At 42.4% G+C, this 26,773-nt stretch overlaps 1 protein-coding gene across 2 annotated transcripts; it reads right to left on the reverse strand.

The window, feature by feature from the left end:
* Positions 1-298: 298 nt before the first annotated feature.
* Positions 299-24,552, reverse strand: e2f6 (E2F transcription factor 6). Of its 2 annotated transcripts, XM_033021623.1 has the most exons (7): positions 24,541-24,552; positions 21,485-21,774; positions 16,973-17,177; positions 10,397-10,555; positions 7,116-7,230; positions 5,234-5,399; positions 299-2,825 (listed from the first exon to the last, which is right to left on the reverse strand). In XM_033021623.1, the coding sequence occupies exons 2-7, from the start codon at positions 21,699-21,701 to the stop codon at positions 2,806-2,808; spliced, it is 882 nt and encodes a 293-aa protein (XP_032877514.1). In that variant the 5' UTR covers positions 21,702-21,774; positions 24,541-24,552; the 3' UTR covers positions 299-2,805. The 2 variants fall into 2 exon arrangements, with proteins under 2 accessions (XP_032877514.1, XP_032877515.1); XM_033021624.1 differs by lacking the exon at positions 24,541-24,552 and having other exon boundaries at positions 21,485-21,784.
* Positions 24,553-26,773: the final 2,221 nt, after the last annotated feature.

The raw sequence follows: 26,773 nt of genomic DNA on the forward strand, positions 1-26,773 counted from the left end.
TTATATTTAAGCAAATTATTATTTAGGTTTGCTTACATTCTTACCTTATGATACTCTGCTCAGCCACAATTGTTCATTTTCTTTATTTGTAACAGGTGTACTGGTAAGCATCCTTTATTGGTCCTTAGATTATGGCTCATTGCAAATCCACAAAATGTTTGAATCCAGCATTAGGCTCCATTAATGGCTACTTAATAATTCCTTGAGATATAATCTACATCGAGAGATGAAAGCAATTCAAAACCTCTTTAATACAAAATCCAAAGAGAGATGTTAAAAACAGGAAACCAAAAATATATTGAGTTTATCTCATTTAATATTAGATTTAGAAAAAACTTATTTGCATGATCATATTACCAAGTATATATTTCCAGAAAAAACACAATTTCTTCGTGTCAGAGGGGATAACAATTTAAGTACTTTAGGGGAAACCTCTCTTGAAAAAGCTTGTCATCAGCTTTATCAAGGCTTTATGTCTAACGATGTCCCCACCTTAAATAATAGGCATTAAGGTGCTTCATTTTTTTCTCTAATCTTTATACATGGTGTAGGTTATTTCACAATGCAAATATTCTTATGTATCAGTCTGTGGTGGTTGCCATTCTCACATATATCAGTTATTTTCTCTTAAATCCTATGTGAAGTCACTCTACACAAAAATTCCAGATATCAAATTCATGATTTTATTACAGAGGAGAAATTAAAAAAAACCCACTAATTATATTAACATGAATGCACAAAAGTAGACTTCAAAAGGAATTAAATTACAACTACTTCAGCAAACAGTAGATAGACAAGTTCAAATCTAAATGTGAGTCAACGTAGGTAAATTAACCTAACAAAGTACAATTTAAGAAATAAGGTGTAAAACATTAGACACAAATTGAGGCTTTATATGGATTATTGTAACTTCACCTTTTGTAATCTGAGCAATTCTGTCATTTATGAATACAACACGATTTAGTATCTGCAAAAGGCAACACAATTTAAATAACAGGCAAGTGTTTCAATGTAAAGACTGCTGAGATCGAACCATAATATTCATCCTTTTACAATTTATCCTATCAGGAAGTCAACCACAGTTCTCAATTATCAACTAAGCAACACTATACCTTCACCAACGAAAGTGAAAGTATTAATAAATTAAATGCATGGAAAATATTAAAATTATTTCTTGTGTAATATGAAATTCTATTTCTCTCTGGATAAAAATCAAAGGGTGGGGATTCCCCCATTCTCATGTTAAATGAGGTAGAAAGCACAAACACTAAAGATAATCTGATCTGACCCCTCATGTTACTAATGACAGTTTAAACCTACAAAGCTACAGATATTAGAAAACTATATACAGATATGTGACATAATCTAACACAATTACATAGATGCTGGTTGTGGTAAATGAATGTCTCACATTAAAAATAATTACTACACTTTAGACTTCAACCAGAAATGGCTGGTGTAAGGAAAAGGAAACATTTTCCTACTCAAATGTAAAACTACACCATTGTCTCAAAATGCAGTCTGGAAATGATCGTAGCTGATGAATGAAATGTAATGCTTGAATGTTTGTCCCTAGTGTTTAAACAAAATGTATTCGGAAACATAATGGTTTAATGTAAGCACCCATTAACCTTCCATCAGGACAATGTATTTAGTAACAATACTTTAAGATTATGTTTGGCAGTGTTGGACAAATGCAGGATAAATACTTTATAGAAAAAAAGCATCTTAACAGAACTTATTGTCAGACAGGATATAAACATGAAGCCATTCAATAACTTTAAGGCTGTCACCTACTATGAAAATCTTACTGTATTTACTCTTAAAACTGTGATAGTGGTTGAAATACACATTTGCTGAAGAGTTGTCGCTAGTCTGTCAGTATGGGGGAGGGATGAAAACATATGGTTCTATCTTCAGTCTAGTAGGTGTGATATACCATTTACTTAAATATTGGTTGAAGACAAACTAATCATGGGAGTGAGACAAAAGTGACTGCCGATGCTGGAATCAGGAACTAAATGACAAGGACATCTGATGACCTCAACAGGTCAAGCAGCATTTGTGGAGACAAAAGGTGTAAGTCTATATTTTGGGTTGAGATGCTGCATTAGGGCTAATGGAAACAGTTGGCCCATCCCGAAATATCAACTTACACCATTCGTCTGCATAGGTGTTGCATGATCTGCTGAGTTCTTCTAGCGTACTGTTTTTGATTCTGGAATGAATGAGACACAAATTTTACCCTGTGTAACAAACTCTCTGCAGTTAATAGATTATACTGGATACCATTTTCTGTACACAATGGTGGAGAAAGAATAATATTTTTGGGCATCAACTGTTCAATCAAATGTTTACCCTGAAGATATTACAGCAAATAAAAAGTTTAACTATATACATTCACAGGTAATACTCTAAATTTATCAATATTTTCCATGATGCATTTTTAACAATTAAAATATTTATAAAAGCTAATTTTAGCAAGTTGGCAATTCACACTTTTCCAAAACTGCACATCAACTCGTCTACCAAGTCACTGCCAAATGACACCATTGATATTTTCCTTTGTGCAAAGCCATTTGATATTTCTTGGTAGCATACAAAAAAGTGGATTGCAACAGTTTGAACATAATTTGTGAAGACATGCCGGCTGCATGGCCTCTCAGGACCCCATTCCTTTTCTTTAGGCTCTTCTGCAGGATGTTGGATCAATGATCAGCAATGGAAAATCCATTGATGCATTATAACATCAAAGGATTCTGATCTTTAGTAAGTTACTTGATAGTCCCAGATATATTATATACATCATTCTGTAAGTCTTTGCTCTGGAACAAAATGTAAAAAAAAAGCATGAAGATTCAAAGTAGAGACCTCTAATATATTCAATATAATTTAATAATTTATCTTTTATTTCCAATCAGTGATCCTTCAGTACCTCAAAGGCAATGTTTGTTCATTTGCAACACTGAGCAAGACAACTGCCTTCAAGCCCCACAGCAGGAACTACTACTGTTTCTAAGTCACGTACAATTATATTGCCACCCTCTTACTGCCAAAATGTATCTTTTTATATCTCTGCATTACATTTTATCTGCGTGGCTACCCATTCTACCCCACGTGAGAGGAATGAATAAAACATGATAGCTAAAATGTAATGCAAAAGTACAAGATATACATTTTGGCACATAGACCAGAGGGAAGCCTTTAACCACATGCCTTAATATTTAGCTTTATGTTTTGGGACAGCAGCATAATTTTGAAATTGTGTCTCGTAAACCAATTGTAAGAAGAAACACAATGGTTTCAATGCGGACTTTGGGAAGTGCTGCTGTGGACCTTATTCCAGCATGAAAACAGCATTCACCACCAGACTCTGTTCCAGTCCTTCAGTTAATTTCATCTCATATTGCCACAGAACCTTTTATTTCATGGACATTAATTTTGCTGACCAGTACACTGCATTACTCTTTACCTAATCTGTCCACATATGGAGATATATGTGTGGTCTTAGTGCTTTACTCCCAAAAAAATCAAATCAAGTTATTGCAGCATCGACCCATTCTGAGAGTCAGTCATACAGCATGGAAACAGGCTTCTCAGCCCAAATTGTCCATGCTGACCCATCTAAATTAGTCCCATTTGCTCGTGTTTGGCCCACTTTTCCTATCTATTTACATGTCCAATGTCTTTTAAATGCTGTTATAATACTTGCCAGGTCCTATCCAGGTTTAGACTTGCCAAAATGCAACACCTCACACTTGACTGCATTAAACTCCATTAGTCATCTCAGCCCAATTAGAAATAGAAAACAGGTGCAGGAGAAGGTAATTCGGCCTGTTGAGCCAGCACCATCATTCAATATGATCATGGCTGATCATCCAAAATCAGTACCCTGTTCCTGCTTTCTCCCCATAATCCCTTAATTCTGTTAGCCCTAAGAGCTATATCTAACTCTCTCTTGAACATCCAGTGAATTGCCTTCCACAGCCTTCTATGGCACAGGTTCACAAATCTAAGGGTGGAAAAGAAAAGTCCCCATCTCAGTCCTACATGGCCTACTTAAACTGTGAACCCTGGTTCTGGACTCCCCCAACATGGGGAACCTTTAATTTTTGATACCCACCTTCATATCTATGATACCACTGACATTTGTGCCATCTGTAAACGTATTAGTCATGACGTATATTTTCAACCAAATCGTTGATATGAACAAAAAAATAGCAAGGGGCCCAGCATCGATCCCCGAGTCACACCACTAGTCACAGGCTTCCAGTTCGAAAGAAAAATCTTCCACAACCACCCTCTGCTTCCTTCAATGAAGCCAATTCTGTACCCAGTCAGCTAGCTCTCCCTGGATACCATGTGATCTAACCTTCCAGAGCATCCTACCATGCAGAACCGTATCAAAGGCCTTACTGAAGTCTATATAAACAACATCTATGGTCTTGCCCTCATCAATCTTCTTTATTACATCTTCAAAAAATGTCAAATTCGTGTGACCTGATTGCCTACGTACAAAACCATGATGAATATCCCAAATCAGCCTGTCTATCCAAATGCAGATACCTTATCCCTCAGAATCCTCTCCATTATCTTATCTTCCACAGATAGACACTGGACTATAGTTCTAAGGCTTTTCCTTGCAGCCCTTCTTAAATAGAGATACATTATTAGCCACCCTGCACTCATCTGCAACCTCATCAGATTATGTCTTAATTCACACAAATTGCAATATTGACTTTCTACCTGTCAATGGCGTTTTTAATTTGTTAGAGATGGAGATGTCTGATAGATAGTTCAAAAGATTACAGAATAATAAAAAAAACAAAAAAATATAAAAATGCAAACAAATGACTAAAATATTTTCAAAAACTTAAAATGCTTCCCTCACGAGGATTTGTGCGAATTAGGCTAGTGTTCCGAGGTTAAAAATCTCCAACATAAAGCGCTGACCCTATAAAATGTTCATCTTCACCAGTCATTACTGGGCTCAATGGCGATTCTAGCGACAGAGCACATGCATATACACATCTGACCTTCAGCGGGCCTCAGATTTCTGCACCTGGCTGTGCACGTGTAGTAGTCCAGGACATGCCTGGCACCCAATTGCTGGCTATCAGTCAGAATGATTTATCGTTTATTCAAGTTTTGATTTAACCTTTAAAACATTTTTCATCAAGACCACTAAGAAAAAGCAATTGTTTATTCAATCATCACAAATAAGCAGCTTCACCTTTATCAGGTGGTAATGTCACGGTCTCATCTGTTGCTGAAGAGATCTTTTTGTTCTCGCTGGATGTGTCATCTGGGCACTTTTTCGGACAGTTTTCTTCCTGCATCTCACATACAAAGACATCAATTGGCCCTTCAGTGCTCCTTATGTAAACTTGGATTGTTTCCTATTCAAGAAAAAAAGTTTTTTTTGAATTCTGAAAGGAAATAAAATGCAAATATTGTAATGAAATACAAAGCTCAAGTCTGCTTGGCAATTTAGAAGTAAAATGCAATGGCTTTTAAAAATGAAACCACGGTTCAAGTTTCAGCTAAGTATTTGAATGATCACAAATGCTAAATCTTTCATCATTACTTTTACTTTCCTCCTTTAAATTAATCAATAACTTATTTAAGGGCAACGATGCATATTTATTAATAAATAATTGAACAATTTTAACAAATGTCTAGCCCACCAACATCAGTAACCAGATTTTAAAGTTATTTGAAATGACAATTAAGGACGAGTCGCACCCTGCCCACTCCCTCTTCTCCTCTCTGCCATCAGGCAAAAGGTGTAGAAGAAGTGTGAAAATGCACACTTCCAGATTCAGCAACAGTTTCTTTCCAGCTGTTATTAATATAACTGAACCATCCTACCACAATTAGAGGGCAGTCCTGAACTATTATCCACATCATTTGGAAACTCTCAGACAATCTTTGATCGAACTCTACTGGCTTTATCTTGCACTAAATGTTGTTCATGTTATTCCCTTTATCATGTATCTGTACACTATGAATGGCTTGATTGTAACCATATATTGTCTTTCCGCTGACTGGTTAGAACTGACTGGTTGACTGTGCCTTGGTACACATGACAATCAACTCCATGAATTCACATTTTAGTATCATTGATGTTTACTGGCTGATTTCCAAGCTGATGAAGCAGTTTTCAAGTACTTAAAAACTTAAAGTGAGCCTTCTCGTCGTTATTTTGAATTAGTTGTATGAGGAGGAGGTGGTTGCTATTTTGCATAATGTTACTGGAGTCCTAAAATACCATTAAGAATAGCTAAAGATCTATTAATATATTCAAATTCCAAATTCAAACGAGCATCTTGTATTATTGTTAAGACCCTTTAAGCAAAATGCATGTTTGTGGGAGTCCAGAGGACAAACCTATCCATGGAAAATGAAACATACTGATTAGCCATTAAACATAACATTGCATTTGTATGCGAGAGTTAGCAATCAATTTCTATAGTCAGTTAAACAGTATTTTTATTTAAATTCACTTGGCTGCTCTCGGGGCCACACATGTCCATGTTTTTAAAAAAATAGGCTAGTAGTTTAATTATTTTAAAGTTCTCCTGAATTACTTCCCATCTCACTAATTTCTTTAAGCTTATAGTCATCCAAAACTACTACCTGTGCATTAACTTCGATGGCTTGTTGACCGATTCTGTGCGTGCTCATCGCCCCTGATTCAAGAAAAAAAAACTTTAATAATGCTCTAATGCACTTTTTCTTCTGCAATGATCTCTCTTCCTATTCCCCTCCTCTTCCAAGATGCTCTTTAAAACCTAATACCTTGACTCAGCTTTTGGTTGTCTGATCAGAAGCCAAATATACAAAATAGTTGTGTTAATAATGCTTCTGTTAAGCAGAGTGTTTCATTTAGTTATCTTTAACTATCTGGTAATTGCAAGTCAATCAACAGTATGCTGAAAGTCTCCATTTCAAAAATGTTAAATCAACATAGAAACAGGAGTAGGCCATTTGCCCCTTTGAGCCAGCACCACCATTCAATATAATCATGGTTGATCATCTAAAAGATTAATTACAAAGGTATGCAGATAACTGCTAAACTGACAAAAGTAATGGAAATGTCAACATCACCATACCTCTTTTGGAATAGGTACTTCCAGCGTGGTTTCTTGGGGAGCTTTGATTGCAATTACAATCTGTTCTTTGAAGGCTTGTAGGCTGTGTATGTCCTTGTAAGTTACATACGCTAGTGTATTTGTTTGTTAAGATTAAAGCCAATTACAATTTGTGGAAAAAAGAAATCCTCAATGATACTGCAATGCATTTTTTTCTTTTACAATTACCTCATGAATGAACAGAAGTAAATTAATCAGACTACATTTACACTGAACATCTGCTGAGTGACCTTTCAGAAATCCCAATGGTTCCACAACAGGGTCACAGGGTGCAGGTTCATGCACACTGTTAAAAGAACTGGGGGCACAGGTTCGTTGGAATATTTACAACACTACTGAGTGACATTAAAAGAATTAAAAGTGTTTTGCAGCATTAATTGGAATAACATGTAGAAAGTTTGGAAAATGTGTCAGTCAGGCACCAAAGTCCAGAGTATGCTGGAATAAAAGGGATTCATTATAATTTGAAATTGGTTTATCTCAAACTAGTGAAATAAAGTAATTTCAGCTTTTTTAAATATTATATCACCAGCGTTAGAGCATAGGGTAGCTATTCAGAGTACAAAGTCATGGATAAAGTCAAGTGTTCATCTGCAAGTTTAACAAACATAGGACTCTAGAACAATTTTAAAATCTGTGGTTAATACTAAATATGAAAGGGCGATAGTTCATACTAAATATGCATGGGAGATAGTTAATTCTAAAGATGCTCACAACACATTACAGACCATTAATAATCTTGCAGAAGAGACAAATTATTGGAAATTTGTCATCACAAATAATTGCAAGATGGGTGTTTTAGTAGAGAAAATGAGGTTCTCTCAGGAGCAAACGGAGATTGATATGAAATTTAAATGCTCTGATCTTTAAAAGGTGTGCAACAGGTTAGTATAAGAATAAAAAGCAAACCAATCTCTATGGTATTTCTAGAATGGAGACAATTAAAAGAAAAGGCAAGTTATCCTACAATTTTTTAAAAATCAGAAAATGCTGAGAATACTACTCCCCTTCTCACAGAACCTTCCATGCAACACCAATCCTTCCACATGAAGCACTAATTTCCTTGTACTTATCGCAATTCAGCATTCGAGGCTTATCATGAGGTCTCTACCACATTGTGGGACATCAGATGCAGATTGGATGATCGCTCTGCACAACGGCATGGTTCCCGGTTGCTTATTACTATAATTCTCATGTCATTCTCCTTCTGATCTATTTCGTCAGCCAGCTATGTTATTTAAATGAAGCTCAAAGTAAGTTTGAGGAACGTGTACTTCACCTCTGCGCTTGACACAATAGTGTTCAGGATCTAGTATTCTAGTCTTGTGCCTCACGTTTCCAGCACTAATTTTCGCTATTCCCTTTCAGTATTTCAGTTTTTAATTATCTGAGCCTAGTTACATCTCTTCCAGATATATCTTTCTTTTAGATGGCATCAAAATTGATTGATTTCAAACTCATAGTCTCCATTCCTTCTCAGACTTTCACTTTTTATCCCTCTGCCCCTCACTCTTTTCTCTGCAACTTAAATCTTATTCCTAATGTTTTTTTCCGATTCCTGTAAAAGGTTATCAACTTGAATTGTTAAATCTGTATTTCTCTCCACAGATAAGCCTTGACCAGTCTGGCATGTTCAATAGTGCTTTGCTTTAAAGTTTCATATTCTCAGCACCTGCAGTCTACTGCATTTGAAAGTTATGCTAAACCTGTATTGAACCTTGTTAGACCACACAATAATGCATTCAATTACAGTTGCCACATTATCAAAAGGATTTAACAGCACGTGAGAGTTTGGAGAGAAGGTCTGCAAGACTGATGCTAGAAAATGCAATGGTATACATATCACTAGAAGATGAACGGATTTGTTTCTTTATTATCATGAGAAAAGGCAGCTAGAGATCTAGCATGAGAATGTGAAACTTGCGACAGGGAATGGTTGAGGTGAATAGTATAGATGCATTTGAAAGGAATTTGGGCAAGCAATATAGTGGAGGATTGTAATGGACAATATAGTGGAGCATGGACTGTTTGGGACATGCTGGTCTTCAAACTGTATGTCCAAATTATTAATCACAGTGACCAGGGCAAGACAAGAATTACCAACTGTCAATTTAGGGATACTACAATGGTGCAATTCTGATTCACCCCACCCACCTGCACCTCCCACAAGTTACAATACGGGTTCCACTCACAAAAGCCACAGAAGTAGCTGTACCAGCCATTTCTGCTGGTGGGATTAGTCGCAGATATTGGCTCCCCGAAACTACCTCTTGCATTCCAAAGACCAATAGGAAACACAACTATTGCCAATCTAAACAGAATTGTTAACAAAATCACAAAGAAAAAAGTTACCCATTTTCACCAACATTTTGTTTTCCTCATCCAAGTCTTTCAACAGTTCCAACGACTTACATCAGGGATAAATCAGACACTAGTCACATTACTATTCTAACATTTCCTTTTTAACATTGTGACGATGGACATCATGTCCTCAGAAATCTAGGATGTCTCTGGAATCTTCGGCCCAGTTATCACAGCAACTACTGCGATGGACTAGATGCTTCCACACAATTTTCCTCTGCACAAATTGACGAGGACCATAACCAATAGTAAAACAGAATCTATTTAAACAGTCAGTCATAACTTTTGCTAACATGTTTAGTAAACAAAATAATGAAGATGCCATTCAACTCTGCTTATTCCCAGGATTTAAAGCAGAGGCTCACATCTTACATTACGGTACAGGCCCACATTCTTTAAACCAGAAAAAGTATGTTGCTGGTTGGCTCCTGTTGGGCTGGAAAGCTCTTGAAACCATGAAGCCCCACATATTTTATTCATGACATACTCATGGCTATCATAGGGCAACCAATGATATTGTTCCCTTTTCAAAAAGTGTTGGACTGTCCATCAACCAACAACCTAGACTAGACCAGATTCTAAAGTAACTTGAGAGTATTTCCAGAGATCTCCCAACCAGAGAAAATGATTCTATGGACAACTCATGACTAGATGACCAATCTTGATAACGCCAAGAGATCTGTGATTGAAAGCAATGGCTCGGACCATTTAGTAAATTAAGAGATTAAACCATTCATTATTTTGAAGTACATTTTGTTTACTCTCTCATTTTATGGCTTTCACTTTCAGAAATACTCATGTTTCTATGTAATCTATGAGCAAAGCTTGTAAAAATTAAAAGCAGACATGTAACAGTAACTTCCTTAACAGCAAAAAGATATCTTGCATTTTCTTTGTCGTCTGTTAAATTGTATAACTGATGAGCACAGTCTTTGATTAATTCATCCAATGAATCCTCTACTGTTGTGAGGTCTACCAGTTCTTTATTCAATTTTCGATACTGAGCTTCATATCCTAGCTTTTCTTGTGGATTTTTACCTCTAGGAAGAAAAACAGAAACAGGATCATTGTAGCCAGTGTAGTGTGCAATTAGTTCAAAACGTTGCATATAAAAATTATGCCACTCCAAATAAAAAGAGTAATTTGGGTTTTGAATCTATCCAACTGTAAAACTAGTCATAGGCCAAGAAGTTATGTACCTTCCAAAGTCATGAAAAGCAGTTTACAGATTATTTGTCCGAACAAGGGCAACCTGTGACAACCAACGAAATAAAGAGCGTGAAAAGCATGTCAGGTGTTATGGGAAGAAGGCAGGAGAATGGGGTTGAGAGGGAAAGACAGATCAGCCATTATCGAATGGCGGAGTAGATTTGATGGGCCAAATGGCCTAATTCTGCTGCTATAATTTACGAATTTATGAAACAGTGTTATTTATTTCTTATATGTTAAACACTTCACTGATAAACACAAAAGAACAAATATTGCAGAATATACACAAAGAAACCACCATAATAATTCAAACTGTTGAAGAAAAATGTTTACTTAATTAGATGAATCAATAATTTTTTCCCATAGAGATAAGTTACCATCGGTTACCACTGAAGGTAAATGATTATGGTCCAGTAACACACAAGTCACTAAGAGCAAGATGATGCCTTTGCTGGAAATAAACAAAATGCTAACATTTCATTAAACAACCATTAGCTAATAATATAATTCTCGCAACCCTACGCAGAACTAAATTTGCAGCTTCTTTTTTAATTTAAAGCAAGCATCTCTGACATGTTAGTAACTTAACTAAATTAATTTGGAATGAAAACTAAGTTTGTCATTTTTTTTGTACAGGGAGTCAACCCTATTGGTTCTCAAAATGATACAATGCAATTTTGTGTTCAGTTACCAAAAACCATGAATCCATTTTGATGATGTTTGCATTTGTTACAAGGATATCAGAAGAATTAAACTGACAATCGTTACTATGAAATAAATTACAATCAATCAGCTGAGGTGGACCAAAACCAAAAGCTGGGCAAATTTTGTTCTCACTTGTCTAAGAAAACAAATAATGAATGCATTCTTTGGATTAGATTAAATTTCCAGTTATATCCAGAGACAAACAGTGGATCAAACAAGTAAACTCTCTAACATGTTCAAAAGGGAACTGCAGATGCTGGAATATCGAAGGTACACAAAATTGCTGGGGAAACTCAGCGGGTGCAGCAGCATCTATGGAGCGAAGGAAATAGGCGACGTTTCGGGCCGAAACCCTTCTTCAGACTCCAAACTCTCTAACATGTCCATTTTTAATTACGGAATGTAGCATCTGAGCGCAAAATGCAAGGCCGAACTGGATTAAGCATAGCACCAGGAAGCCTTAGTAATATTGCGGTAAATAATGGGAGGGTGGAGGAAAATCAGATATTCATTGAAATTGTTGCTCACTCAATTGTTGTTTATAGTTGAACAAGATCTTACACCCACCCAGGACGATCCGAGCTACTCTGTTAACAACCTTTCACCGTGACAAGAAATGGGAATGCTGTTGATGGCAACACAATGTTTGTTTCTACTTGCAACAAGAGATAATGTTGTTCTCTTGCGTCTATCTTGCAGCAACATCGAGGCAACATTGAAACCTTGGTAGGTAAGTGGCAATTAATATACATCTCTTGCAATAAGCAGTCCCAATAAGTGAGTGTCCAACTACCTCAATTTTATATTATACTAGACCAAGTGCAGACCCGTTGGGTCTGTTCCTCCAACGCCCGGTTGCGGTGGGGGGGGGGGGGGGTGGCATGCGGCGTCACACGCACCAACCACCCCCACACACAAGCTAACTACCCCCCCTTGATATTATATTAATATTATTAAGAGAGTGAAGGGGGGGGGGGTAGATAGTGAGGGCAGAGAGAGAATGGGGAGAGACAGAGAGAGAGGGGCAGAGACAGAAGGGCAAGAGACAGAGGGAGAGGGGGGTGGAGGGGAGGAGGGGGGTGGAGGGGAGGAGGGTGGGGAGAGAGAGATGGGGGAGAGAGGGGAGGAGGGAGAGGGGAGGAGGGGGTTTAGGGGAGGGAGGGCAGGGGGGTGGGGGAGAGAGAGAGAGAAGGGGAGAGGTGAGGGGGGGAGAGGTGAGGGGGAGAGGGAGAGAGGGGAGGGGGAGAGAGGAGAGGGGAGAAGGGAGGGGGGGAGGGAAAGGTAGGGGAGGGAAGGGAGGGGGGGAAAGGGAGGTGGGGGAGAGAAGGGAGGTGGGGGAGAAGGGAGGTGGGGGGAGAAGGGAGGTGGGGGAAGAAGGGAGGTGGGGGAAGAAGGGAGGTGGGGGAAGAAGGGAGGTGGGGGGAGAAGGGAGGGGGGGGGAGAAGGGAGGGAGAAGAGGGGTAGGGCCGCCCAGCAGCCGTCGGCCTCAGCTCCATGGCCTCGCATCCTCGGCGCATTCTCTCTGTACCCCCTGAGCCAGCCGGTTATCTCCGGGGCGTCACAGAGGACCGATTCCCGAGCGCTTCAGACCCTGAGTACGGGGAGAGGGGAGTGGGCGGGCGGGCGTGGTTCCGAGTGAGCCTGCGGGCCGCCAGCGAGGCACGGAGCGATGTGAGTATGGTGAAAAGCAGCGGGAGGACCAGCCGATCGTGGCTTCCGCCAGACACACACACACACACGATACTAGACCAAGTGCAGACCCATTGCGTCTGTTCCCGCAACGCAAGGGGGGGGGGGGGCGGCCTGTCATCGCGCAACGCCACACGCTAGGCGTAGAACGTCGATACGCTGCGTTCGCCATCGAGACGCTGCGTACGCCCTCAATGCGCCTGCGGGCCGACAGGCCGTTGACGCGCGGGATTTTCGGACCGTGCAAGCCCGCGGGGACGGTGAATGGGAGGATTTTATTAAAAATGTGTGCATAAAAACGACAAAATTTAATGAGGAGTGGATTTGCGAATGTAAAAGTGAAATGGTTAGCGAAATGGAAAAAATCTCGGAGTTCTGGCGTGTGGTTTTGGCGGACCAAGGAATCAAAGGTCATAAATCTAATCTGACATACACCCACAAACAAACAAACACACACACACAGAGTTTTAAAAGTATACTAGACCAAGTGCAGACCCATTGGGTCTGTTCCCCCAATGCGCGTTTGCGGGGGGGGGGGGGGGGTGTGCGGGGCGGCACCCACACCAACTACCCCCTTGATATTATATTAATATTATTAATTAGATCCTTTTACCCCATAACCGTCCTATCCACTGACGCATAGCCCCCAACTCGCAGGCACATCTAGAGAAGGAGAGGGGGGTAGAGAGTGAGGGGAGAGGGAGAATGGGGAGAGAGTGACAGAAGGGCAAGAAACAGGGGATAGAGGGGGCGGGGTGGAGGAGGAGAGGAGGGGAGAGAGAGATGGGAGGAGAGAGAGGGGAGGAGAGAGAGTGGAGGAGAGAGAGGGGGCTGAGAGGGGGGGGAAGGGAAGGGGTGAGGGGGTGAGAAGGGAGGGGGAGAGGTGGGGGGAAGGGAGGGGGAGAGGTGAGGGGAAGGGAGAGGGAGAGGTGGGGGGGAAGGGAGGGGGAGAGGAGGGCGGGAGGGGGAGAGGGAGGGGTGTGGGGGGGAAGGGAGGGGAGAGGTGGGGGGAAGGGAGGGGAGAGGTGGGTGGAATTGAGGGGGAGAGGTGGGTGGAATTGAGGGGGAGAGGTGGGGGGAAGGGGGTAGGGGAGGGGTGGAGGGGGGTTAGGGGAGGACAGGGGGGATGGGGAGAGGAAGGGGGAGAGAGTAAGGGAGGGGCGAGAGAGGGGGAGGGGGAGGGGGAGAGAGAGAAAGAGAGAATGATTTCTCCCCTGAAGAGAGAGATTTCTCCCCTGAAGCAGGTCGGTCGGGCATAGTTGACAGACGCTGAAAAACTGCGGCTGCGGTTTGGCAACAGCCGGCGTTCTGCTCTGTCTGGGGGGAGAGGGCGAGTGGGGTGAAGGGGGAGAGGAAGGGGAGGATGGGGGAGAGGTGAAGTGGGGGGAGGGGGTGATTGGAGCTGGCGGGAATCGAGCTGCGGGAGGCGTGGCACGAGCATACTTGGTATGGTGCGGACAGAGGGGGGGGGGGGGGGTGTGTGTGGGGGGTGGAGGATGTGCCGGGCTGCCAAATGAAGAGAGAGAGAGAGAGAGAGAGAGAGAGAAGTGGCTTCTGACTGTAAACCCACAGCTTGAATGAGCGTGCAAGGCTTCACGAGCTGTGCCAACAGTGATGATAAGGTTCAGCGCGTGAGGAGTCGCTGCCCCGAGATGTGTAGAGCAAAGAAGCTACAGCGGAACGGAGCTGTAGAATGTTTGTTCTGCAGAAGTTTCTCGATCTCTGTGTGCCTTTAATCCACAGTGGCGGGGGGCAGGGCCTGGAGGCAAGTGGGCGTGGATTGGTCGGCTTGTGGCATTGTGACGTCAGCAGCTTGTGAGTCCCGTTTTGATTTTAAAATTAGTGAGCGGGGGGGGGGGGGGGGGAGATGGAAAAATGGAATGTCAACCTCATGGAATCTGACATACACCCAAAAACACACACACACACAGTTTTAATATATAGATAGATATCAAGATATCATCATTATCTTTACCAACATCATTTGAAATCTACACTGACCAGAATTGCCTAGCCACATTAATATGGTGGCTACAAACGCAGACGAGTAGTGCTGAATTTGTGGCCATGGGTGCGTTAGAATCTGCCAGAACACTCTTAATTTGCCTGAATGGTACAGCTCCAGTGATCCAAAAGCCACCCTGTTTCAAAACCTTCCTACAACCTTAAATATTCATTACCTTCAGCACATTCTCATTGTGGTTGCAACATATATAGAAATTGCTTTCAATTTGGGGGTGTACATGTTATAATTGCCATAGTTTGGCACAATCAAGAATTTTCAGTTATTAAATTAAAGGCATCACACAGAACAGTACAGCACAAGAACAGGCCCTTTGGTCCACAATGTCTGTGCAGAACATTATGCAAAGACTAACTCTTATTTGCCTGCACATAATCCATATCCCACGATTCCCTGCACATCCATGTGCCTATCCAAAAGTCTCTTAAATGCCACTATAGTATCGGGCTCAAATCACTACCGCTAGCAGCACGTTCCAGGCACTCACCACCCTATGTAAAGAAAATTGTCAAGCATCTCGTTTAAACTTTGCCCCTCTCACCTTAAAGCTATGCCCTCTAGTTTTTGATATTTCCATCCTGGGTAAGTGGTTCTGATTGTCTACCCTATCTATGCCTCTCATAATTGTATATACTTCTATCAGGTCTCCTCTCAACCTCTGGCACTCACCAGAGAAAACAATACAAGTCTGTCCAACCTATCCCTGTAGCTGAAACCCTCTAATTCAAGCATCATTCTGGTAAACCTCCTCTGCACCCTTTCCAAAGCCTCTACATCCTTCCTGAAATGGGCGACCGGAACTAAACACAACACTTCAAATGGGGCCTAACCAGTCCAATGAAGCTGCATCACGACTCAACCAACCAAGTGGAGCTCTGCTGTGAACATACTAAATTAAGATGTTATTATTCCAGTTTAGTTTAGGTTATTGTCACGTATACAGAGGTACAGTGAGGGTCTCCAATGCAGTAGATGGTAGCTCAGGACCGCGCTCTAGTTCTGATAGGATGGTTCAGTTGCCTGATAATAGCTGGGAAGAAACTGTCCCTTTGGTGTAGTGTGTAATAGTAGGTAAAGAAAACCAACTTCAGCTGATGTCAACATTTTGAGAATAACTGTGAATAAAAGATTTCTAATCATTCATTTTGTAGCTAGTGATGAAGCATTGACATTCGTAATTGAGCTGAAAGAAAGGCGTCCAAAGATCCAGTAATTATTGGGACGTGGAATTCTCTTTCACTCGCCTCAGATGTAAGAAAACATGTTTTTATTATTTCACAGGAGTGGAGATTAAGATAGAAATTGATGCCATAATTTTAGACACATGGAATTATAAAATATTTGAGAACAACTGCATATTAGTTGCTTTTGAAGCAAGAGAAATTGTTGAGACTTCGAACCCCAATTAAAAATTCAGTTAAATGCATAGTTTGTTAGATAAATTTGGTCCTGATTAAAGCTCTCTTCAGATCATTAATTATATCAGTAAAGATTGCAATCATGCTCTGATTTACATAATTAATCACTGACAGCAAGTTCTGAGCTTCTGCTTGTAACTTCACAAATGTGCACTCAAAAAGATGCTGTCAGTTTCATGTTCTCATGATACCAACTGCAAACTTTTGTTTTCATTATAAATATAGAATCTGAGCCAATGTATTCAATTTTAAGTAAAGCAAACATCAATTTCCAATCAGGTCTAGTTCCAGAAAACAAAATCAGGGAATGCTGCCATACATCTTCTCAGTGGAGAAGAAGTGCAAAAAAGGCAGATCTAACTATTAGTTAACATTATATTAAAAAGTAATCTATGATTAAAAAAATAACTTACATCCATTCAATTAGGTTTTTGGATTTTTTTCTCACAAGGCGAATCCCATCTAGTACATTGGTGATATCATAAACCCTTCTTTTTCGTACTCCAAGCATTCTGGCCACATCATTAATGTCAAGAACTCCATCAGGCGCCTTTCTTACAAGTTCCATAAATTGCTGAGTTAAACGTACTAATGACACATCAAACCGTGGCCTTCTTGCTGTCACCAAAAGAAGAAACTAAGATTAACATTCAGATTTTTCAATTAATGTACTTGAAATAATATTCAATCAACAGTAAAATAGGAATTTACTGTATTATTAAATAGTCAAAAAGTAACATTGGATGGGCAGACATTTAATTAAACTGCATATTGGGAAGACAGAAGTCATCATCCATGATGCCTGCCATAATCTGTCCCTTGTCACCAACTCCATCAAGCAATTGTTTGAATCTTTGAACCAAATATCCATGTATCATTGTCTATTTCCACATCTACACTATCATTGAACATCTCATGCTGAATATCCCCTTCTATTCTTGTGATAATTCTAATCTTGGCTGTTCCAATGATTTTGTGGCTCCCTCCCTCATTCTTTGCTCCAAAAATGTGAACAAAGCCAAAACACTGCTGTCCATATCGCAACGCGGATTAAGTCTTGTTTCTCCAAGAACGCTGTGAATGTGAAGGTCTTGTTGGGCAATGTGAAGGTTTTTCAATTATTCAGGAGAAGCACCAATCCATGACCCAGGGCCTGTTGGGATCTCTCCCAGGTATTTGCCGGGGCCTTAATTCTGTGCTGGGACCCCTACTGTTTGTGATATATAAATGACTTAGGCGTAAATGGGGTTGGTTAGTAAATTTACAGACTACATAACATTAGTGGAATTGTGAACAGTGAGGAACGCAGTCTGAGGATACAGCAGGATATAGATTGGTGACAGAAATGGATGGAGAAACAGCAGATGGTGTTTAACAGAGCTCTCACTTAACTTTTTTTCGCTGTTGCCAGCCGGGCAACCTAGGACGAAGTGCGTAGTTACCAGTCGGAATTATGCTCAAAGGAGCATTCACATATTATTTCTGCTTCAAATAAAGTCGGACTAAATATATTCACCAATCAAGACATGCTATATACCACAATGACATGCAGCAAAATTATAATACAGTATCTCAACTCTTTTTACACGTTGCAATGAATGCAATTTATATTATTTCTTTCCACTTCCAAACAAAAATGTGGTTGGATTATTCAGCGTATGATCAACCCGTGTCAATAAATCCTGGACCATGGTAACATATATGCTTAATCATGCACACTACAAATTAATGCAAGCACGTTTTCTGTGAAGGACCAAAAATTATCATGACATGGCCATAGCATTGGTCTTTTCCTCTTGAATCTTCAATCATCAATCTCTGTTGTGTCTAGTCACAGCAAGGTAAATTGATAAAGAATTGAATCAATCTGTTTGACACCTTTGAAGGTAGACACAGTAACTACATCAAGAGGGGGAAAATAGATACATAATATATCCATTCTGCTCTAGGATTTTGTAATTTAAAAGAAATAAAGAGAATGGAAGTATACTTTGATTTTCTTTTTCTTGTAACATACTTGTTACTGTATTATTATTATTACCTGACCAGACCTATACCATACTTTTGAATGTACATAGTACCTCTTTTACTCTTGTGCCCACAGATCTGTTCAAATAATCTAATAGTCACTTTAATTGTCATCCGAGTCGCTTGCGAGCAGAGCATCCTCCTCATCAGACTGGTCACTGTCAGGCAGATGCTGCAGCTGGGTCTTCTCCTGTGTCAGGCCTCCATGCCCTCATCCCTCCTGCATGCCACAAGCTGATGGCTGGCCGGGATCAAAGTCCTTGATGTTACAGGCATGCGGCATGATGAGGAGCTGGTCCGTCACCTGGTCATCCTGGAGGAAACTTCTGATGGTGGTCTTCAGCTGCTTCAGCGGCTGAAGCCTTGCTCAGCCTCAACTGAAATTGCCGGCATGGTAAGGACGAGGTCAAGGAGAATGCAGATGTTGAGTAGCTCTTCTGGTGTGGGACTTCAGGAACACCAATGCTGTATCACATCAACCCTTTCAGCAACATGGCTGTTTCTTGGCACTACACTGGAGCATTAGGGGGAGCTTGAATGCCCAAATTTGATGAAAAAGTGGGGGAGGACTGGTAAGCGAGAGACAGAGACACAGACACAGAGAGAAACAGAAAGAGCAGAGGCAGAAACAGCGATAGACAGAGATGACACCCCTCCCATGGGGTGAGGGATTGAACGACCTGTCCCACTTGGGTGACAGCCTGAAAAGAAGTTGTCGCATCGTGGTCGGGTCGTGACGCGTGTAGTCTCCGTGTCGCCCCAGGATTTTGGAATGTTCAAAATCTAGGGGTGACATTTGTGTGTCTCATCATGTCGTGCGCCCTTTCACACGCTGACGTATGCTGTCCTGTGAGTGACGCCCGATTAGGGTTAGGGTTGGGGTTAGGGACCACAGATGGGCTGTAAAATAGTCTTCCTTCAATGCATGGATTTTAAACATTAATATATTAAAATTAATACAATAAAATCATTGTGCAAATGAAAAGGTCTGAATTGTTCAGTTTTATTTTGTATTGGTCCGCTTCCAGATCCAAATCACCGTCTCTAACTTTTCACAGGGATGGATTCAGTGAGTGTAGACTGAACTCCCCTCTCCCCTCCACCCCCCTCTTCCGCCCCCATCCCTCCTACTCCACTCCCCCTTACCCTTCTCCCTTCCCCTCTTCTTCCCTTCCCCCCACTTCTCCCCCTTCTCCACTCCCCCCCTCCCCTTCTCCCCCTCTCCCTCCCTTCTCCCATTTTCCAACCCCGCTCCCACTTTCCTCAACGCCCCCCGAGTCTACACTCACTGAATCCATCCCTGTGAAAAGTTAGAGACTGTGATTTGGATCTGGAAGCGAACCAATACAAAATAAAAGTGTGGCGGGGTTTGGAGAAGGGGGGGAGAAGGGGATGTGAGGGGAGTGGGGGGTGGAGTAGAGAAGGGGAAGAAGAGTGGAGCAGGGAGAAGGGAGGAAGAGGGGGGAAAGGAAGAAGGGAGGAAGCGGCTCAGGCACTCGACACCGCTGCAAATCGTTCTGTTGCTGTTGTTCCCTTAAAGGGCCTGTCCCACTTTGCGATTTTTCGGCGATATTCTCCAGATATGCTGCCTGACCCGCTGCGATACGTTAGCACTGTATGCCGTTTTTTGTTCACCTGCAGGGAGGGAGCAGTTCCTTGTATAGATTGGAAATATCCCAACACTTCAGTTCTCTTCCCAAAATGCAAACTTTATTTAATTTCCTTTATTATTCATACCATTGACTTTTGGCAGAATGTCACTAACGTTTTCCAGTTCTCACAAAAGAACACATACGTGAAATGCTAAATAAAAACACAAAATGCTGGATATAACGTGCCAATTAATGTTTAACTCTCCTATGTTCGTCTCCAGAGATGTTGCCTGACCTGCAGAGTTCCTCCAAAATTCCCCACACCGACCGGAAACGTTAACTTTGCCTTATTTTTCTCTGCCCACAGATGTACACTGATTTTTTTTTTCATTTCCGCGTTCAAGCATTTGAACTTGTAGCATTGAAAGCATTAGTCTGATTGATTTCACGGTGGAGTAAACAAAGAGCAGTGAACGTAAACTTTCCAGGTGCGTTGCAGACAAATCCAGACGAGAAAAACAAGCGAGATCATGCGAGTTTCCAACACCCCGACAACCGCAGGGAAATTGTGCCGCCGGAGCCTAAGCTTGGGCCAGCAGACACACTCACCATGTACAGACGCCACACACGCAAATGCTTCAAACCAAAAGGAGAACAGGGAGGGATGGGGGGCAGAGGAAGGAAGGAGGGGGGGGGGGTGAAGAGACGAAGGTGGGGAGAAGAGAGGAAGGAGGGGAGGAGAGAAAGGAGGGAAGAGAGGGAGGGGAGGAGAGGAAGGAGGGGAGAAGAGAGGAAGGAGGGGAGGAGAGAGGGAGGGGTAAAGAGAGGAAGGGGGGAGAAGAGAGGAAGGAGGGGAGGAGAGAAAGGAGGGAAGAGGAAGGGGAGAAGAGAGGAAGGAGGGGAGGAGAGAGGGAGGGGGGAGAAGAGAGGAAGGGGGAAGAAGAGAGGAAGGAGGGGGGGAGAGGAAGGAGGGAGGGAAGAGAAGGAGGGGATAAGAGAGGAAGGAGGGGAGGAGAGAGGGAGGGGTAAAGAGGGGAGGGGGGGGGAAGAGAGGAAGGAGGGGGGGGGAGAAAGGAGGGAGGGAAGAGAAGGAGGGGATAAGAGAGGAAGGAGGGGAGGAGAGAGGGAGGGGGAGAAGAGAGGAAGGGGGGAGAAGAGAGGAAGGAGAGGAAGAGGGGGGGAGGAGAGAGGAAGGGGGGGGGGGGAGGAGAGAAAGGAGGGAAGAGAGGAAGGGGAGAAGTGAGGAAGGGGGGGAGGAGAGAGGGGGGAGAGAGGAAGTGTTTGGCGCTCAGCTGCGACACTCACTGTGGCTGGGCGCCGCCATGATCCGCCCCAAACCTCCTTCCCCGGGGACCTTGCTCCCCTCTCTCAGGTCGTGACAACTCCCTGGACGAGGCGAGGGCACCGAATCAGCGTGGGCTGGGATCGCCGATCGCCCAGGCTCTTGTGCCGGTCGCAGCAGGGGCTCCACCGCCGCCCTCTCCCGGTCACCGCCTCCACCTGCCCCGGTCACCGCCTCCATCTCCCCCGGTCACCGCCTCCACTCGTCCTCGTCGCCGTCGCCCCCCGGCCCAGGTCCCGGTCCCGGTCACCGCCTCCACTCGTCGCCGTCGCCGTCGCCGTCGCTCCCGGTCCCGGTCACCGCCTCCTCCTCCTGCGCCGCCTGCGAAGAAATGGTGGCGCGCATGCCCAGACCGCGGCGGGCTGAGCGGCGGCGCATGCGCTCTACGCCTAGCCGAGGACTGGCGGGCTGAAGGGTCCCGGGGATTAGACACTAGATACTGGAGTAACTCAGCGGGACAGGCAGCATCTCTGGAGAGAAGGAATGGGTGGCGTTTAGGGTCGAGACCCTTCTTCAGACTGTCAGTCAGAGGAATCGGGAGTCTAGAGATATGGAATTGCAAGGTGTGAAAACGACAGATCAAAGTTTGCAAAAACACATTGACAGGAAGTAACTTCTGGATTCATACCTGCTGAGGTTCTACGTGTCGCGTTGTTGCGAATAATGTTGTCACGCAATATACCAGTCAATTGGACATTGCCTCTTATTGTGCAAACGTTCTCCCAGACAAACCTCTTGTGGTCAACACGGAACATTCTGCAGGCACTGTAGGACTAGGACTTGATGGATCCTGTGGGGTAGTTCCCTGAGCAGACTGCCCAGATTGTCTGGCAAACTGTCTCATTGTAGATCTCAACAGCATGCACCAAGACCTTGCTTGGCTGGCGGTTAAGGGCCTGTCCCAGTCAGATCTTTCCTGTGCCATTTGGCGTCTTATTCGCCAAATCAAGTTGCCCACAGGTTGCACACCTCTTTGCAGAATGTAGATTTACTCAAAGATCTGGAGAAAGGTGCAAGGATCTTTGTCACAGTTCATTCTGAGCTGCTCTGTAATGGAGGACTCTGATCTGCAGATTGTTTCCTGTGACTTGTAGTCGGACATCAGGTGTTGCCGCAATACACTCAATTCAGTGAAATATGCTCTTTGGTGTTACTGAAACTTGTTGGTCTTCCAGCACAAGATGTCTGTAAGGGAATGTTACTGACTGGCCTGTTCCATACTCCAGGAGCACGTGCTGAGGGACACACCAATTCTCAGTGCAGCCAACGTGAAGGCTCTTTGGTGGGTGAGGGGAGAGAGATCTTATGATCCTTATCCTGCTGAAGATTGACGGTCTGGGTCCGGTGGGGACTCCCCTCAGACAAGGGATGGGATATCATCCCAGAGGGACACATAAGTGCAATGGAGCTATGTGTAAGGAAAAAAGGGACTGCTAACACTACTGAGTATAACACTAGCAATATTGAATATATAGACACTAAGAATTATTAAGAGCTTTGCACAGTTCTTTTGTATATATTTTTATTTTGAATAAAGTTTATTTTTGAAATGGAAAAAAATCAATTTTTCCAATGGGCTCTGCTTTTGACCAGTTTAACAAACCTCCTGTGTAGATATATAATTTCAATGATTCTTACTTAAACTAATCCCTCTGCCTGCATGTGTTCCATACAGTGCCCTCCATAATGTTTGGGACAAAGATCCATAATTTATTTATTTGCCTCTGTACTCCACAATTTGAGATTTGTAATAGAAAAAAAATCACATGTGGTTAAAGTGCACATTGTCAGATTTTATTAAAGGCCATTTAAAAACATTTTGGTTTCATCATGTAGAAATTACAGCAGTGTTTATACACCTTTTGAGCTCAGTTCTTTGGTTCATGTTTGAGAGGGGCTGTCCAAGGTCAGATCCTTCCTGTGCCATTCTATGTCTTATTGTCAATGCAGAAGAGGTCTAGAAGCAGGTGGTCCTGACAAAAGCTCCTCAAACTAGATAACATACAAGATAAAGATAAGATATAAGGTAAACATATAAGATCATTAAGGGCTTGGACACGCTAGAGGCAGGAAACATGTTCCCAATGTTGGGGGAGTCCAAAACCAAGGGCTACAGTTTAAGAATAAGGGGTATGCCATTTAGAACAGAGATGAGATAAAACGTTTTCACCCAGAGAGTTGTGAATCTGGAATTCTCTGCCTCGGAAGGCAGTGGAGGCTAATTCTCTCAAGATGCTCTCAAGGGAGAGTTAGATAGAACTCTTAAAGATAGTGGAGTCAAGGGATATGGGGAGAAGGTGGGAACGAGGTGCTGATGATCAGCCATGATCACAGTGAATGGCGTTGCTGGCTCGAAGGGCTGGAATGGCCTATTCCTGCACCTATTGTCTATTGGCTATTAATACAGCACCTTTCATCACTTCACCGATGACCAAGAGTAAACTGATTGGACAAGAAAGAGCCAGAGTGAATGTTGTCCTGTGTTTTGGGAAGAGGACATACTTGGACAGTTTTCCCGTGGCTGGGCAGATTTTAAGCAGGCTGATTGGACAGTAATTAGATACATTGAATTTGTCCAGATGTTTGGGAACAGGACAAACTTGGACAACTTTCACCATTGCTGGGCAAGAATTGCAACCGTGGTGGGAATAGCTTGGCTATAAGCACAGCTAAATCTGGTTTTGTCAAGAGTTCTATTGTCATATGTCCCTGATAGAACAATTACATCTTACTTGCATCAGCACAACAGAATATGTAAACATAGTACTCTGTAAACAATATAATAAATGAGAAAAAAAGTGTGTATATATATATACTTTTTTTCTTCAGTCACATCTGTGGAGTATTTTAAGTTCCTGGGATCCATCATCTCCAAGGACCTTAAGTGGGGGGCCACCATCGACTCCACAGTCAAAAAGGCACAACATAGGATGTACTTCCTACGGCAGCTGAGGAAGCACAATCTGCCACAGGCAATGATGGTCCAATGCTACACGGCCATCGTAGAGTCTGTTCTCACCTTCTCCATCATGGTCTGGTTTGGCTCAGCCACCAAGCACGACACCTGGAGGCTGCAGCGAATCGTCTGATCAGCAGAGAAGGTTATTGGCTGCAACCTTCCCTCCATTGATGAACTGTACACTGAAAGGGCCAGGAAGCGAGCGGGCAAGATCATCTCTGACCCCTCTCACCCTGGCCACAAACTCTTTGAATCACTTCCCTCTGGAAGGCGACTCCGGATTGTCAAAGCTGCCACAGCCAGACATAAAAACAGTTTTTATCCACGAGTAGTTGCTCTACTCAACACCAAAAAATCTGTAGCTTCCCTTTGATCTGCTATTTTGTTGGTTCACATGCTTGATCAATGGTGTGCTGTCATTAATGATTTATTATTATTAATGTTTAGTGTTTTCAGAGTCATTCGTAACTGTCACTGTATGTCATGTTGTTACTTGCGGGCGGAGCACCAAGGCAAATTCCTTGTATGTGAATACTTGGCCAATAAACCTACTTACTTACTTACTTATATATGCACACACATATAAAAACAAACAATAATAGTGCAAAAGCCAAATTCAAAAAAGTCATCTACACATGCACACACATAAAAATCAAACAACCAATAACAGTGCAAAAAGCCAAATGCATGGGGTGTTGAGTACTTTAGCAGGGTTACTATGTGCTCCCTGCCCGTGGTCTATCCATGCTGTATTTCTTTATTCAGTGCTCTCATGTATATGTGACAGCAGGCGGCGTGATTGAGCATCTTGCTACATATACTGTGATGCAGGCGGTGACGCGGTGCAGCGGACGGGTGAAGTAGGCTGGTGGCGGCGTTGCTGCTGCCGGGCGCGGTGGCGCGCGCCTGTAATCCGGCTGCTCGGAGGCGGAGGCTCGAGGATTGCTTGAGGCCAGGAGTTCTGGGCTGCTGCGGGCTGTGCCGATCGGGTGTCCTCGCTAAGCTGGGCATCGATATGGTGTCTCCGGAGGAATCTGGAATCACCAGGTTGTGTAAAGAGGGGTGAATCGGCCCAGGTCGGAAACGGAGCAGGTCAAAGCCCCCGTGCCTATCAGTAGTCGGATCGCGCCTGTGAATAGACGTTGCAGCGCAGCCTGGTCAACACAGTGAAACACAGTCTCTCTTTTTCCACAAATTTGCACTCATTCTATCTTTTCCTCTATTTTCATTATAACTACATACTCTCTCCCAATTTACACCACAACTCCAATTAGAAGGACTGTAGGAAATTGCTGAGAGTTAAGAGAGAGCCCTAAAAAGCAATATACTTATTAAACTCCTCTTGTAACTGTTTAAACAGCTAGCTATCTGGATGTCAACATAGTTTGACAAGTATAATTAAAATTTTGTTTATAATTTGTAATTTTCTCATGCTAGGAATGCAATTTTCGCGAGCATACTGTGCGATTGATAAAATTCATTAAGAAATTCCATATTATAGTTTGCAATCATTAAGAAATTCCGTCTTATACTTTGCAATCAACTGTTAAAAATGGTCAGCGTTACTGCTCTCTGCTGCTCAAAAGTTTTATTGCACTGGAAAATATAGATAAAACAGCTGTTATGCAAGTTCTGAACCGAGGGAGCGCTAACTACATAGGTAGACAGATTTGGTTGCTCAGTAATTTAAACCCAGGGGTAACTATAAATTCGTAGATAAATTAACAATCTATTATTTTCAGGTTAATATTTTGTGGGTAATATTTTTAAAACATACATATTTAATTATTGAGCGATTTGGAAATATAAAATAAAAATCTTAATTAACATTAACAAAACACTTAATTAGTTACAAGCTAATGTGAAATCATGCAAAATGCACAGGCTGGATATAATCATGAGCTCTAATGTTTTTCTTTCAAAAATAAATTGCTAGCAATAGGAAAATAACCAAGGATAATAATCAAGAAAGTTTTGTGAATTAGTTTGTGAATTTCAGAATGGAGGACATGTTGCTATCTTGAGATAGTCCACCTCAGAGAGCAGCTAAATTATAATTAGAGAAATTGCAGCACAAGCAAGATGGAGGAATTTCTGGATTCATGGCAGGAAAGGGAGAGAGCGTGATTGTCAGTTGTTTAGGAAGGGCAATATTATTAATTCCATACCAGGGCATCGGAAATGTCCTCGTTCTTCAGGGAACGGGGATTCCCCTCCGCCACCGTAGATGAAGCTCACACCAGGGTCTCATCCATACCCCGTAACACTGCTCTCTCTCCCCATCCCCGCACGC

The sequence above is a fragment of the Amblyraja radiata genome, chromosome 5, assembly GCF_010909765.2.
Source record: "Amblyraja radiata isolate CabotCenter1 chromosome 5, sAmbRad1.1.pri, whole genome shotgun sequence".
NCBI classification, from domain to species: Eukaryota; Metazoa; Chordata; class Chondrichthyes; order Rajiformes; family Rajidae; genus Amblyraja; species Amblyraja radiata.